The sequence below is a fragment of the Rattus norvegicus genome, chromosome 1 (assembly GCF_036323735.1).
Source record: "Rattus norvegicus strain BN/NHsdMcwi chromosome 1, GRCr8, whole genome shotgun sequence".
Lineage (NCBI taxonomy): Eukaryota > Metazoa > Chordata > Mammalia > Rodentia > Muridae > Rattus > Rattus norvegicus.
This window is the reverse complement of record NC_086019.1, coordinates 175,627,376-175,643,818: the sequence shown is the minus strand read 5'-3', so window position 1 is coordinate 175,643,818 and position 16,443 is coordinate 175,627,376. Positions and strand designations below refer to the sequence as shown.

General features: G+C 36.7%; 1 protein-coding gene across 6 annotated transcripts in view; it reads right to left on the bottom strand.

Annotated features, from left to right (window-relative positions):
- The window catches only part of Usp47 (ubiquitin specific peptidase 47), an 83,147-nt gene that overhangs the window by 26,086 nt on the left and 40,618 nt on the right, over window positions 1-16,443 (bottom strand). For 4 of the 6 annotated variants that reach the window (XM_039078096.2, XM_006230044.5, XM_006230045.4 and 1 more), the window contains 7 exons: window positions 16,059-16,204; window positions 14,974-15,053; window positions 12,586-12,735; window positions 6,607-6,702; window positions 6,369-6,521; window positions 3,219-3,386; window positions 946-1,005 (listed from right to left, as the gene is read on the bottom strand). In XM_039078096.2, the coding sequence (XP_038934024.1) occupies window positions 946-1,005; window positions 3,219-3,386; window positions 6,369-6,521; window positions 6,607-6,702; window positions 12,586-12,735; window positions 14,974-15,053; window positions 16,059-16,204 (853 nt within the window). 6 annotated transcript variants of the gene reach the window in all.

Sequence of the window (16,443 nt, the reverse complement as noted above, 5' to 3'; positions counted from 1 at the left end):
GCAGGACAACAGTTGAGAATTCAAGGCCAATCTGGACTATAAAGTGACACTGTTTCAAAGCTACAAACAAACAAACGATAACAGAGAAGAAAATATAACAGCACAGAAGGCTTATATCAAACTCACAAGAGAGGCTGGGGAGACAGGTCTGAGGTGAAGTACAGAGCACTTGAGGCTCTTGCAGAGGATCTAAGTTTGGTTCTCAGCACCCACACTATAGCTCACAACCACCCTCTTCTAGGGTCCATAGGTATCAGGCATGCACACGGTGCACATGCGCGCACACACACACTGGGGGGGGGGGGGATGAAGGGAGGGGGAGAGGAAGAAGGAGGAGAGGGAGGGGCAGGCAGGGAGGCACTATTAGGAGGTGTGGACTTGTTGGAGGAGGTGTGACTTTGTTGAAGAGAGTGTGTCACTGGGGGGTGGGTTGCAAATGCTCAAGCCAGTCCTAGTCTCATTGTCTCTCCCTGCTTCCTGTAGATGCAGATATAGAACTCTCAGTTCCTTCTCCAGTATCTGTCTGCCTGCATGCCACTGTGACATGGACATGACAGTGGACTAAACCTCTGAAATAAAGAGTTGTCATGGTCACGGTATCTTTTCATAGCAATGGAAACTCTAATTAAGACATACATTGGGGTTGGGGATTTAGCTCAGTGGTAGAGCGCTTGCCTAGGAAGCGCAAGGCCCTGGGTTCGGTCCCCAGCTCCGGAAAAAAAAAAAAAAAAGAACCAAAAGACATACATATATTTCTTTAAAACTCCACAACCACCTCCAAACACATGAATGTTATCAACTCAGAGGCTCAGGTTATATCACAGTAGTAACCAGGTGCTGAAAAGGGAGACTCCTGTAACTTGCTACCCACACTGGAGTGGGCTTTTTGGTGATCGAGCAGCCTAAGAGTCATCATGCTTCATTAAAGAAGTGCAATAAACTCACTGGTTCACCAAGCTGGAATTGGATGGAATCCTTTCTCTGGTCTGTCTCCGCCATCTCTACCTGGAGTGAATAAAAATAAGAGTTCCCAGGGCTGGAGATGGCTCATTGGAAGAGCACTGGCTGCTTTTCCAGAGGACCCAGATTCAGTTCCCAGCACTCACATAGCAGCTCACAACTGTCTTTAACTCTAGATATCCTCTTCAGTCCTTAGGGTACCAGGTATATACATGATGTACAGACATGCAGGCAAAACACCAATATACATCAAATAAAATGAATCTTAATAGAGTCTCTAGGAGAGGTCATGACATAGAAGGTTAGAAAGACCATTTGTCATAAGTAGATTCTGCAAGGTTTTTTGTTTTTTTAAGTTTTTGAGAGGGTCTCGCTTTGCAACCCTTTCTCAACTGGAACAAGCTATGTTAGACCAGACTAGCCTCAAACTTGCAGCCAATTCTCTGATTTTTATCCTGCAACTGGGATCATGCGTACACTACTGTATAGGCATGCTGGATCTCATTCACTTTTTTGAAGAAGCGCTTTCTTCGTTTTGTAGCACCAGGGAACATATCAGGCATGCTAGATGAGTATACTTAATTCCTTTATTCTTTGCTTAGAAAATACTGGGACCTTCTAAAATCAAATATCAGCACACTCAGTTTGTCTTGTCTTAACTTTAAACTGACTACAATTATTACATAATGAAACTTCTGAAACAAACTCTGAATTTTATTGCCAAAACTAAGATTAATCAAAGTAATGACAGGCAGGTTTTAAAATTTACCTACAATCTAGAATTTGTGCTACAAACATCGTTCATTATTTTTTGAAATAGGGCTTACTTAGTAGCAACTGCTGGTTGGAACTTGTTATTCTAAGAGATACCACTGCCTCTGTCACATAAGTGCTGGGATTCCTGGCATTTACCAACTGGTTACTGGTAACACATTTTCAAGTTTTAGAACTCTGCCCTCCAATTATGTTCCTGAAAAATTCTGAGGTTGCAAGTTCTAGATAAGTGTGGTGGTTTATTTGTAGACCCAAATCACTTTCAAAATTAGAATTCTAGGTATCACATTACAAGTAAAAGGCAACTCTGCCTATATGGGAGAAACAAGGGTTCTCAGGGACGATATTTTACTAACAGTTACACTGAAGCGTTTTCCCACAATAGGGCAAAGCAAGGAAACTGCCTTAGCATTCCTACTCAGTACTGAACTGGACATCTTACCAAGGACACTAACACAAGATGAAGAAAAGGCATCCACAGTCAGAATGAAGAAACTAAGCTGTCTTTATTAGCAGCTAACATGATTATCTACACATAACAGTAGGCAAAGTGGAGCTACACTGGGCTCACAGTATGGTCTCATATGGAGTTGTAATGACACTGCACAGCAATCCCCACTCAGCTCTCTTCCCTGAATGGGGGTGGTAACCTTAAAAAATCAAGGATAGTAGAGATGGCGGCAAGAAGAGTGGCCTTGATCTCAAAATAGTCACGCTGTAATGCTTCATTCTTAACTATTGCCCCAGATCTTTAGATTTAATGATTCTGTGGCTTAAGAAAAGTTAATGATTTATTACTTACGCTATGCTCAAGGTTTTTTTTTTTTTTAAAATAGGAAATTATCCTCTTAATAAAGCAGGTTACATGGCTATAAAATGGCTTGACAAAAAACCTTAAGATCACTGACATGGTGAAAGAAAATCCTACCCTAGATATCCAGTCCTTTGGTTTCCAGATCATAATTTAAAGAAGAGCATCATTTTCTAGAATTTCTAATGATTGTTTTAGAAAGGAGAGGAAAGCCAACCAAAGATTTGGCTTTCCTTAACTCAAGGTCAGCTATGTTATTAAGTGTTTCAGAAGTGTTCCACTGTTAGACTTCTTCAAATGAAACATATCAAGCCCAATCTTCTTCTTTTCCTCTATGGGCAAACTCAGCGAAGATAAAGGATTTGGAGACTTGCTCAATCCTAAGGGCAGAGGTAGCAGCCATTCTAACATGGTACAATGCTCAACATAGCACAGTCTCCTAGGAAGTAGTAAGTAGTGTTTTCTAAAACACAATTATGATTATACCCAGCACAAAATATTTTTTAAGTCTTAATTATCAAAAATGAAGCACAAAGTAATGCACATGTTCAAAAATGACTATATTCTCCATCTTTGTTAAATAAAGCATGTAGGAACTAGGGGTATAGTTCTTTGGTGAACCACTTGTTTAGCATGCTCAGCACCTAATACCAATAAACATCATAAAAGGTACCTTTTCCAGGCCAGGTTTTGAAATCTTCTCACTCCCAGTACTGCTCTCCAGGCATATCCCTTCATCAACAGCATCATCCGTGGAGAAATCATTGCTCATCTGGTCGCTGTGGCAACTGCCTTCATTTTCCGCTCCACTATCAGTGCAACTTTCAGTCTGAGGAGATTTCTAATAAGGCACAGTTATCTAACTATCTTAAGCCAAATAAAGGAAAAGATATTATGTTTTTTATCATCTCCCCATAGTTTAACATGTTCTGATTAAGAGAAACACCTATTTCATTTTAAGTAAATTTGTTTTAAACTCAGATTTTAAGTTAACTAAAAAATACACTCTAAAAGTATTTCTATTGTTCATAAAATTTTAACACTGCAAATAGTGGTTCTCAATTATATTAAACCCCATTTATGATTACTGCTACAAAGGAACAAGAGAAAGTTAATATTTCCTTCAGAAACATTTGAGACAGCAACTACCCTTGGCTCCAAACAGAATCATTTATTCCCAATTTCAACAAAACATTCTCTTGACTACTGTAGAAAAGTTAAACTAAGCCATCCATCTGTCCCTGAGAACTTTAGAATCTGCTGTGCTCAGTGCAGGGATATAGCACTTCCATGCCTGACTGCTTTCAATTCACAGCCACCGAGACTCAAGCTGAAGAATTCCACTTGTTAGAAACTCCAAACAAGCCTTTCTTCTCCTTTTCTTTAATAATTTATACACGTACCTACAATGTTTTTATTAACATAAATTTAGATTTAAGATGAAAGCCTTTGATATGCATAAGTAAGTTCTTAAAGCCACCACACAACAAGAATAACTTTTGTTGTTGGTAATAACATTTTTCTAAGTATATTATCTAGTTCCCAGGGCAGTCTTCTTCCTTTGAGGACATTAGATTCAAGACAAAATGAAGGTAAAAAAAATCACCTCCAGAACTGCAAGACGAGCATGGCAGCACACACCTGTAATCCCAGCATTTGGGATGCAGAGGCATAAGGACTGCTAATTTCAGGCCAGCCATAAATGTATAACAAGACTCTTTCAAAAAAAGTAAAACCAAAAACAAACCCCAAACCAACTAACCAACCAAACAAGATTTTTTTAAAACGAAGTCCCCAAATTTCAAACAAACAAGCAAAATCTGTATTTCTTTCCTCTAGGATAGGTTTCCCTTTATAACAAATATGTCAGGAATACAGAAAACACCCGTCAGATCTTCATCTATGTTTAAGTGAGAATTTGATGAAGAATATCTCCTTTCAAGCTTAACAGACTTTGGGAAGATTTCCTAACTTTAACTAAACACCATCCAATCTTATTATTCCCTCTTCTCTCTCTTACGGGTGTACACATCCAGTCTCGTCTGTTATCAGTTCTTTACGAATGCTCATTGGCTGTAGCTGCCATTCAGTGCATACCCACTGCAGTTACAGCAGCTCCTTACAACAGGAAAACGAGGGCCAGAGTTTAGAGATTTACTAGGATGCACTAACTATAAAGGCATATTATCTCTGCTGCTTTCTAGCACTAAATAGTGACATGTAGGAAATAGGTGTAGAGTAACTGAGGTTGTTAAAACCCCTCAGCACAAAGACTAGAATCCCCTCTCTACCAACACTGGCACAACGCAGATGAGGTACAGAAAACACTGTTTTCTTATTTATCAAACTAACTGTTTTCATCACACTCACACAAATACTATGTTGGTTAGTTTTACGTCAATTTGACACATACTGTAGTCATCAGAGAGGAGAGAGCCTCAATTGAGAAAATGTCTCCATAAGATCAAGCTATAGGCAAACCTGTAGGAGAGCCTGGACCACTGTGGACGGTGCCATCCCTGGGCTGGTGATTCTGGATTCCTCTATAAGAAAGCAGGCTGAGCAAGCCATGATGAGCAAGCCAGTAAGCAGCACTCCTCTCTGGCCTCTGCATCAGCTTCTGCTTCCAGATTTCTGCCCTGATTTTCTTCAATGATGAACAGTTTGTCAAAGCTTAAGCCAAATAAACTTTTTCCTCCCAAACTTGTTTTTGGTGTTTCATCACAGCACCAGTAATCCTAACTAAGACAAACACTAAAGGAAACTTGATGACCATTTACACTTATATTTGAGCCCCCGGAAGAAGGTAGATTTTTACAACTAGTATTCAGTTTCCATCAGGAAAGCCACAAACAAAACTCTTACAGCGGCAAGGATTTATCACCCTGTAACAACTACCCTTTCTGACTGACAATCGTTCACACAATACAATCAGGAGAATATCCAAAAGAAGCAGGATAATATATATTAAATAAAGCTAGAAAACCCTTGGAGGTCAATGAGTAGAAAGAAACTGATGAGCCTTTCTTATATTCATCAAAATCCCATGTTTAAACTATTTAAAGTTCCAAGTTAAAACAAAAAATAAAATCAAAGAGTAATAGATAAAACCTCTTTATGTTTGCTTTTGTACCTTAGTTAAGAGTATTAGCACAGAGAGAAGACAGTAAGGTCATATACGACTTTGTTTATTCCCTCCCTCACATATATTGGCATCATGTGTAGTAAAGATCAGAAATCCAGCTATAATACAGTTTCAACAAAAAACTATGAAACAAGATTGCTATCCAAATTCAAGAGAGAATCCCAGCGGTGAAACCCTTTGACTCTTAAAGAGCTTACGCTATTCCGGCCAAAACACAAAACAAAAACAAAAACAAAACAACAATAACAAAAAAACTTGAAAAGTACAGTGTCAGGCAAAGCTTTTTTTTTTAAGCCACATGGATAATCTTCTCATACAATGTACCAGTGGAAAATGAGGAAGGAGAAAGCTTTCGTCAAGAGCACACTTCAAGTAGACCAGTCCTAACGCATCTCACACAACTCTTCTCAAAATAAGTAGGGGCTGGAAAGATGGCTCAGTGGTAAGAAAACTTTCCAGAGGACCGGGGTTTGACTCCTAGCCCCCTCAGAGTGGCTCACAACTGTCTTTAATTCTAACTTCAAAGGATCCAAAACCCTCTTCTGGCCTATGAGGGCATCAGGCACACATGTAACACAGACATATATTCAAGCAAAACACTCATACACATAAAGTGATTTTAAAAAATTAAAATAAAAATGTATAATGAAAAGCATAACAAGAAAATGTAATATTTACCTCATCTTCAATATCAATAAATGTGCTCATATCCAGCTCCTCTGGAAATGACATTCGATCATTCAGTTTAATTCTATGCATGGTTGTATAATCAAAATCAAACCTTTTCAACTGTAAAGTCAGCAGATAGGGAAAGTGCAAAAACCGAAGGCCCTAAAAAGAAGCAAGTGTGGTTAGGGGACAAATGGACAGACAGTGACTATCATCTCAGACATAATAGTATTTACAAGTCTCTTACCTTACGAGCATCGCACTTCTTCTTACAACGTTCACAGAAGTATTGATTTGGGCCATCCAAGATCTCTGGTTGAATAAATGCATGCAATGCTTCTTCCTAGTTAGAAAAAAAGTAATTGTTTTACAATTACTTAAAATACTGTTTAATGTTAAAACTGTAACTGAAGTCATCAAAAATGCCATGAATGAATAGAACAAAATTAGTGGCAAAATATTATTATAATAATTATTAAAAGTTATAATAAAATTATGTTATTTCATTCTTCATAAAAATTGCTTTGGTCAGTATTTTATATTCCAACCTCTTCTACTTTTTTTTTTTTTTTTTTTAAGTTTTTCAAGGCAGGATTTTAGCCTTGGCTGTCCTGTAACTCACTCTGTAGACCAGGCTGTCCTGGAACTCATAGAGATCTGACTGCTTCTACCTCCCACGTGCTGGCTGGGATTAAAGGCATGTGCCACCACCACCCCACTTCTACTTAATTTCTTACTGACTTTTGCATTGTGGTGTTGGACTGAATGATATAGATAGGAAAAGTCCTGATCTTTAGAAAGGAGGTAGGTAGGTCCTGAGCTATGGAAGGGAACAAAATGTTTCCACACCATGCTGTTGCTAGCACACAGAACAGAAAAGGACTGCTTCTTGTAAGCTACAGTTTTGTATGTTACGCTATTAACAAATTATGCTTCTAATTTAGTTCCAAACTGTGACTTTATCACTCTAGGGTGACAAGCTTTGCTTTACATAGGCCATTCCCTCCCACACACACTATGAACAATTTAACTGCTCATATAGTTGTAGACTGTATTTTTCAGAAGTCAAAGTAGAAAAAGGATAATTCTTAGGTTCTTAGGTTAGCAAAAACAAAGCCAGGATCATTACAATTTTATAGCACATAATCTAGGCACAAGTGCAACCAGAAGAAACATAGTATGGCCCCACCTTCTCACTGTTGGCCTATCGGTATTCTCCTCTCATGCTCTCGTTGTTGGACTATCCCTATTCTCCACAGATCCATTTTTCTTTACTATTTAACATTTTCTTTGTTTAGAATAGGGAAGCTAGTCTTTCTAAGCCTTATAAATAATAAGAACTGGAACAACGCACTGAGCGCTAATCTCCTGCATCTCTGATGCTGACAGCAATTCCTGTTAGTGACAATGAGCCGCAAAGCAACGTGTCTCCTTATAGACGGTGCTATCCAGGCTTCTCCATGAGACTCTCTGCTCTGAGTTAGGGAAAGAACTTTATCTAAGTCATTCATTCATCTTTTTTTCATTTTCATTTCTAAGATAATTAGAAATTTGCACATACTTGCAAGAATTGATATTATCCAGAGATACTGTCTACACATTGTCCTGTTTCCTAAGAATGACATTTCATAAACTACAGAACATCATAATGGTGATGGGGACACTGCTCAATCCTCCTTCTTCATTCAAGCATTCTCAAATCACTGTTTGCCCCAGTCTGTGAATTAAGTTAGGTCTGTGTATTTATTATCTATGCTGGGTCCTTTATCCCACAGGACAGCAGAGGCAGTAAATAGTTTCTATATAAAGACAGGAATTGACTAAATTCAGTAGTAACTCTAATAATGATCAACAGTGATGCAGTTCTAAAATGTAGTCATAAAAAACATTTACATGATCAAGTTTATGAAAACGGAACAGACTGTATGCCGACTTTTGTGCCCGGCTTTCTTCCAGGCAGCTTCACTTCCTGCACATTCATTCAAATTACTGCTCATTGGTATCTACAGCTTATGCATATCGGAATTTGTTCAATCATTCACTTGTTAAGGAAAATCTCACCTTAGAAGTTAGAAGTCAATGTTACAAGTCTTCCTCAATTGTTCCTCACCTTATTTTTAGAAACAGGGTCTCTTACTGACCATGGGCTAACCCAATTTGACTAGACTGGCCAGCTAGCAAACCTTAGGTATCTTGCTAGTAAACTTAAGGTAACCTCCTTTCTCCATCTCCCTAGCACTTTAAGTACTGGCATGTGTCTCTATGCTCAACCTCCATGTGAGCTCTGGGATCAAAAATCTCACACTTGCACAGCTAACACTTTACTAGCTCAGCTACTGTAATGATTTGTACTGTTAACTGTACCAGTGGCAGGAAGTAAGATTTTCACTGTAAAATCTACATTTCCTTAATAGCTAGTTGACTGAGACTATCTTTTCTGATTCTGGCATATGAATGCCCACTCTGATGAAATACTGGTAAGATCTTTTGCCAATTTTCTAAATGGATTGTGAAATTAAAAAATAAAACTGATTGCTTGAAAAATTTAAATATTCCTTTATCTGATATATGATGAGCAAATATTCTATTTCAGGAGTAAATACTTTTAATTTTGTGAGTTATGTTTTTAACATTAAACCTTACAGTTCATCTGATGTCTGGATTTATGTGGTTTTGTTTTTACTAAAGCTTTACATATTTGATATTTAAGTCTATGTCCGTTCTGAGTTACTATTTGAGGAGGGTGTGAGGTAAGAGTCAAGGTTCATTGGCATGAGATGGATGTTAATGGCAGTCAGCACCATTATTTGAATATTCCATCCTGCTTTCCTGAGTTATTTCTCTGTCCATCAAAAACTTGTTGGGCATATTTGTCTGAATCTATTTCTGGGTGTTCTGTTCAATATTCCCTGTGCTAATACAAAGCATCCTAATGACTACAGCAGCATGGAAAGGCTTTTTATTGCTAAGTAGCATTCAATCTAATTTAGGTAGATCTGTTCCTTCCACTTTTCTTTTTTAAAAAAAGTACTCTGGCTATTCCAGTGCATTTAAATACGTGCTATGGAAATCTTGGTGGCCTACAATAAGAACTGTACCACACCATGTAACTTCAGAAGAACTGGTGTCTTTATTATGCTGAATTTCCAATCAATGCGTTTCTCCACTTAAACACCTCTCCTAGTTTTCTGGTTTTCAGTACAGAAGTTCAATATGTGTGGGATTTTGTTATTGTTGCTTCATTTGCACTTGCACTTTTTTCAAGCAGTCCTGTATTTTAATCTTCACTTTCACCTATTCATTGCTAGTATCCTGAAATACAATGATTTCTGAATGTTTTTCTTATGGCCTAAAATCTTATTACCTTGTTATCTGCTTGTTTTAAATCTGCCTTAGGATTTTCTATACGATCATGTGTATTAAAAACCGTCAGCTTCATGCTTGCTCCTCCTGCTTAACTGAGTTAGCCAGAACTTACACAACAAATTGCTGAGGAAACGTCATTGTTTAAGATAATCGGGACAGCAAGGCTCTACAAAACAAACAGGGAAGAATTCTTTCTTTTTAAGAAAAGAATATTTTGAATTCATATTTTGTTCTTAAAATGTTTAGTACAAGTACCCTGTGAAACAATTCAGACTTGAAAATTCCCTTTCCCAAACGATTCAGTTGTGGAGTTAAATAGCTCACTAGGCACAGGGTCATTAAGAACCTAATTTACACTTGTTGAGCTGCAGTTTGTGCTACGTAACTGGTGAGTGACATGTTTTTCACCCCCAATGTTCAGGACTTTTGTCATCTCTTTTTCTGTCTTGCTATAAGTATTTTGAAACTTACTGTTTTTTAAAGAACAAAAGCTTTACTGATTACCTCTACACCCCTATTTATTTTTTTCACTGTTTTCTGCTCTCTTATATAATTGCTTTTCCTGGGTGTCTTCCGCTTTCCTTTTGCCAAGTTAGGTGAATCCTTAAGATTACTGACTTGAAACTTATTTTTTAAATGAACTATTTAGTGTTGTAAGTTTTCTTTTCAAAACTGTGTCACCTGTGTCTTAAAATTTGATGTTATAATTTCATTTGTCATTCAGGTACAACAGTCTTTAAAATTCCTATTGAGATTTTCAACTTGACCAATAACCATACTTATTGTTTACTTCTGAATGTTCCCTCTAATGAAATGCTGGTGCTGGTGAATTCTTTTGCTAATTTTCTTTTTGCAGGATTTCACTGTGTATCCCTGGCTATCTCGGAACTCATTCTATAGACCAGGTTCTATGGACCAGGCTGTCCTTGAACTCACAGAAGCATCTCTGCCTCTGTCCCCCAAGTGCTGGAATTAAAGGTGTGCACCACCATTGCCTGGCCTTTTGCTAATTGGATTGTGTAATTAAAAACACAAAACTCAACGTTTTAAAAGTTTTGTATGTTTTAAATATTCCTTTGTCTGGTACATGATACGTAAATGTTCTTTTACCCTTGATTTCAAGTATTTGGTTATTTTTCTATTCTTTTCTGCTAGTGGTATCTACTTCATCGTGGTAGGAAATCATGTAATGCGATTAAAAAATTTAAGAGTCCTCTGACAGCCCAAGTTTTGGCCCATCTAGACTCCATTTTATGGGTATTTAAATGTGTACTCTGCAGCTGGATGGAGCATCTGATGTGCACTAGATTTCTATCAAATGCTGGTGCTGTTGGATTCTTCTGTAAGTTCTTTGCCATTCTGTACGGTTGTTTTACCTATCAATTGGCAAAGGAATAGAGTACTGAAATCTCAACTATGACTAGAAAAAAATTAGTTTGTATGTGTTCTCTGAAGATGCTATTTCCTCACACACTTCGCAGCTGTTAGCTGGTGCATACATGTCTAGTATTGCTGTCTTGATGGTATGGAAATGTCCTAAAACAATCCTCATCTGCCCTACACAGCCACTCCTGATCCCTTCTGAATATTTTCATGACACACTACTTTCCACCATCTCACATGTTCATGCATGTAATTCCTTCTGCCAACATATTATTGGATTGTGTTTTAAAAAACCTGTTTCTAGTTAATATATTTACATACATGTAACTAAGGTGGCCATATTATTTTCAGATTTTTGTATGATTTTTTAGTTATCATTCTTTACTTTCTTGTGCCTTCCAAAGGTTACTTAAACATTTAAAAGAAATTCTACTGATGTTCACAGAGTATGACTGGGACCTTTTCCTTTTTTGATCACTGCCCTAGTTTATCAGGTATACCAATGCCCTCCTCCTATCACTTCTCAGTATCCAACCTCCCCTATGTTTTTATGCCCCATTCCATTTATAGATCAACTGGCTTAAATATTCCTTCTACCTGTATTAAAAAAAATTGCATTAGACAGCATTATAATTTTGGTTCAAACATAATTTAGAAGACTTGGCAAGGAAGGAAAACCTACTACATTTGTCCTAGACCTTAAGTTATTACAGATATTCCAAACTGTGTTCCTCAGAATCTCCATGTACCTTGAAATATTAGCAAGTGTACTACAGAGAAGGAAATACAAATAAAATACCTATAACAAATTTCTCTGCCACAGAAATTTCTGGAACATTTACAATATGTTTTCTATCAAAAAAAAAAAAAAAGAAAAAGAAAATAGAAATACAGGTGCACAATTCCCAGTGTTCCAAGAGGATCTAGTGAGTTGAGTTTTGTGAAAATAGTGCCTACAAGCTAAGTGCAAAAAAGTGCTTGAAAACTGGCTACTATGAATACATGAAGATGAGACATGTAGTATCAGCTGTGACAATCAAAAGATAATTCCATAATGAATGAGAAAAGACCTTTCTTTAATTGTAAGAGCTCTTAGCATTGACTTTAAGTCTGCAATCATGCTAAAAATGTGATTAAGAGGTGATTACAAGTGTTAAAATTAAAAAGATGATTATAGATGTTAAATTTGGATAACTGCTTACTTTATTCATGTTTTAACCTTAAATATTATTGTTTATTTAAACTAATTACTACATCACACATTTTAGATTAACAAAAAAATACTAAAATTTTAAATAGAACTTCATATATTTGTCTAAAAAACTCCAGGTTAACCTGACTAACATATCCTTAATTCTGTGGCTTAGCAAACAGAACACATAATCATCAATGTTGTGTGTACATGTGTATACGTAATATAAATGTAGATTGGTGTGTGTGTTATCTGTAAATATCCAGTCAGCTGGAAGGTACATACCACACTGGCAAATGCTTGGCTAGACCCATAAGGTCGGATGACCAGTGGAATATCAAGGTACGTGTCAATTCTCCAGCCTTCATAACCGCATTCCAGACACCTCACATAGTCTTTCAGTTTGCCTTGGTACAGCTCATTTATAAGATCAGCCTAAAAACAATATTCACATTTTTAAAAGTGTTCCCTGTTACAAGCAATTTTAAGTTGTATCAATATACAGTCCTTGGTATAAGAAGAGACACAAAATGATACTGATTTTTTTCTACTAAAGTTTTAGAAAGCCAATATAATAAATATCTATAATTTTAGGGAACAAATTGACAACTGAAAACAAAAATCACCTGAAAAAGAAATTAATAAAATTAGTTTATCACTAGTTTAAGACAAAATGATACAATTAACTATTTCAATACTCTCGAATCAACAAAACTCTCAAGTAGTAAAATAGATTCTGATGACATCAATTATCAATCACTCTGTTCTTTTCCTTAGACTGGAACTTAATTCACACTGATCAGGCAAGTTGTTACAGAGCTAAGGAGCTGTCTGTGTTCTGAATGCCTTACACAAACACCACTAGCCTCATAGTATATTCTGATTTATAAAATTCCTCTAACTTGGGCAAACAAATATTTAAATTTTAATAATAAACATAAAACAATTCAAAGAACATAAGATACAAAAATTCAAAAAATACCTTAGAATTAATCTCCCTCAAAATATCCTCATCTAAAAGGATGTATCTCTCACCTACTTCTCACAGCCAACCGGGGCTCTTCTGACTCAAGGTAGGCAGGTAATTCCCTAAGTAATGACCCTTCATAAGAATGTCTTGCTTCAAGATTCTTGTTATCAAATTTTAGGAAGTCAGTAGGGATGCCTCAGCTGATCTTAATGAAGTACTGACTCACAGAGAGGAACGTGAACAAGGAGGAAGGGTAACTTCAGACCTAAGAAGAAACAGCCCCTAATACAATTTATATAAAATTACTCAATCCCATAGGATTACACAGAGAAATCACTAAGTTGTTTAAATGGTTTTTATCATTTCTCAAGTGAAAAACATCAGAGAGAAAACATACTAACAGTTTCCTCCCTCATAAATTTACATCTTTTGAAATGTCCAGGATGGATCCACACACCTTCGGACTGGATCCACCAAAGCTGCCTACTCTAATACAACTGACTTGTAATGGCCTCTTCCTTTTCCTGCCTCAGGCAGGCCTTCTGCATCTAGGATTTTGGTTCAAACCAGTATCCTAAAAAAAAAAAAAAAAATCTGGTATTTCTTCACAAAAAATATTTTTTTTGCAAATAAACAGATATAAAACAATATTTATTTCTATTTAAACTCTCTTATATATTTTCTATTTATCTTTTAAAAGTTCAGGTATAGGCCTAATTTCTTAATGTACAAAAGGGGCCCACCTATTGTTTAAAAGATTCTCTTCCAAGACAGCATACAGGTCAGGTCTTTGTGCCACCTTAGGACCTACCTCTTCCTCTTTCATCCCTGCTCTATGCCGCTAAGTGAGTTAAATCAGATAAATAAGGACCTTAAATGTCAAAGCATGTGACTACACCTGACTCGTCAAAATGAATATAAAGCTTGATGAATATACTTTATAATGTGGTACAGATTATCATTTATTTAAAAAAAAAAAACAGGAAAAACTACTCAAAATCCACCCTCGCAACAATTTATCTTCTGAGTGGAAAAAAGATCTTCTTGCTCATATAGACTAAATTCCATTATTTTGATGATGAATGTGCTATTAGTTTTATATTAACTCGACACAAGCTAGCGTTATCAGACAGAAAAGAATCTCATTTGAGAAAATGCCTCCATAAGATCTAGCTGTAGGCAAGCTTGTAGGGTATTTTCTTAATGATTGACTGATGGGGGAGGGCCCAGCCCATTGTAGGTGGAGCTATCCCTGGGCTGGTGGTCCTGGGTTCTCTAAGGAAGCAGGCTGAGCAAGCTATGGGGAGCAAGCCCGTGAGCAGCACTCCTCCCTGGCCTCTGTATCAGCCCCTGCCTCCAGGTTCTTGCCCTGTCTAAGTTCCTGTCTTGACTTCCTTCAATGATAGACTATGATGTGGAAGTGTAAGCCAAATAAATCCCTTCGTCCCCAAGGTACTTTTGGCCATGGTGTTTCATCTCCCCAACAGAAACCATAACTAGGACAATGAGGAAACCAAGGTCTGGAGTAGTTTGATGAAGATGCTTCAGACTCAGTCAACAGCAGATGAAGAGTCTAGTAATTTAATTTCCAACTATAACAGACTGATGTCCAAGTCTTAAAACATTCCAACAAAATAAAAGTCATCTTAATATACTAGCTGCCTTCATAACATAGTCCTTTCACCTTGAGAGAGAGAATTTACCTGTTCTGTTTGCTTCCATTTCTGTTCCAAAGCATCAAACATAACACGGCACAGTTCTTGTACATCATGCTGTTGCCAAGCTATTTTAACATAAAATTAATTAAAAATAGTATCAGACAGTATACATTGTGTTACTGTTTCAACATAAATACAAATATGGATAAATCTACTTTAAGAAGTTTCAAGAACAGAGGAAGACATATTGTAGCCATGAAAGGAGTCACAGGAAAATCATCAAACCAGTATTGTATAAATAGCACTAGTTTTGTGGTATTGCAATACTTGTTAATTTTTATTATAAAGAAATGTATTAGACATCCCACATTAACGGTATTTCTCTCTGTAGGAGACAGAAAACCACAGCCAATAAAAATGTAGAGCTATGGACTCCAGTCCTAATGGCTATATCTATAACATGTTTGCAATAACAATTAATGAGAAAGAGGCCTTAATTTTTTTGTTTTGTTTTTCACGACAGGTTCTATGTGGCCCTGGCTCTCCTGCAACTCACTATGTAGACCAGGCTGGTCTCCAAATCACAGAGATTCCCCCTGACTCTGCCTTCCTAGTGCTGGGATTAAAGGTGTGTGCCACCACTACACAGCTAAGAAAAGAGGCCACGAATTTTAAAGAGAGCAAGGAGAGGAATATAAGAGGGTTTGGAGGGAGGAAAGAAGACAGAGAAATGATGTAATTATACTATAATCTCAAAAAAAATTTTTTTTAAGTTACAAAGTTAAAAATAAATTGCTCTTTTTTAATGAAGTTTCTCCCTGTCCCCAGTATCTTTATTATCTCAAAAAATATGTTTGGAAAAAAAAAACTATAAAAAAATTTTAAACTCATTAAAATAGAACATACCAAAAAAAAAAAAAATAGAACATACCAAATTTAACTATATAAGAATCTTAAGTAAAATTTATCTCAAATATTAAGTAATTAAAAATAAATTACTTTAACATTCAAACACAAAGCAAGGAGATGTTTCAGGTAAAGATAGTTAAGTTATTGATGTGTTGCACAGGGTGACACTGTAGTACAGAAGTCTCTAACATCAGAAGTCGCTATCATTAAAAGATTATTACCCTCACTGCTATCCCATCCAAAGCTCCTTGTGACATCTGTGGTCTCAATTGCTCTCTTTTTGCTGGTTTGTAACAGAACAAAAAGCCTCTGAAGCTGGTATGGGATGCTCGTTACAGGATCTTCTTCAGACTCTTCAAACTCCCACCTCGGAGGACGAGATCACATTAATTACATCAAATGATTTCATTCTTCAAAACATACTATCAAAATCATCACATAAGATCTCAATTCTAGGCAATACACAGAATTTGGATGTTAACTAAAACTAAGAATATCTAATCAGTCTTTCTCTAATTTATAAATTCAAAACTAAACAAAAGGCACAAAGCAGCTCTGTCTTGGGAATAAAAGACAAAGCTCACTTAAATGTAAGGGTCAGATCTG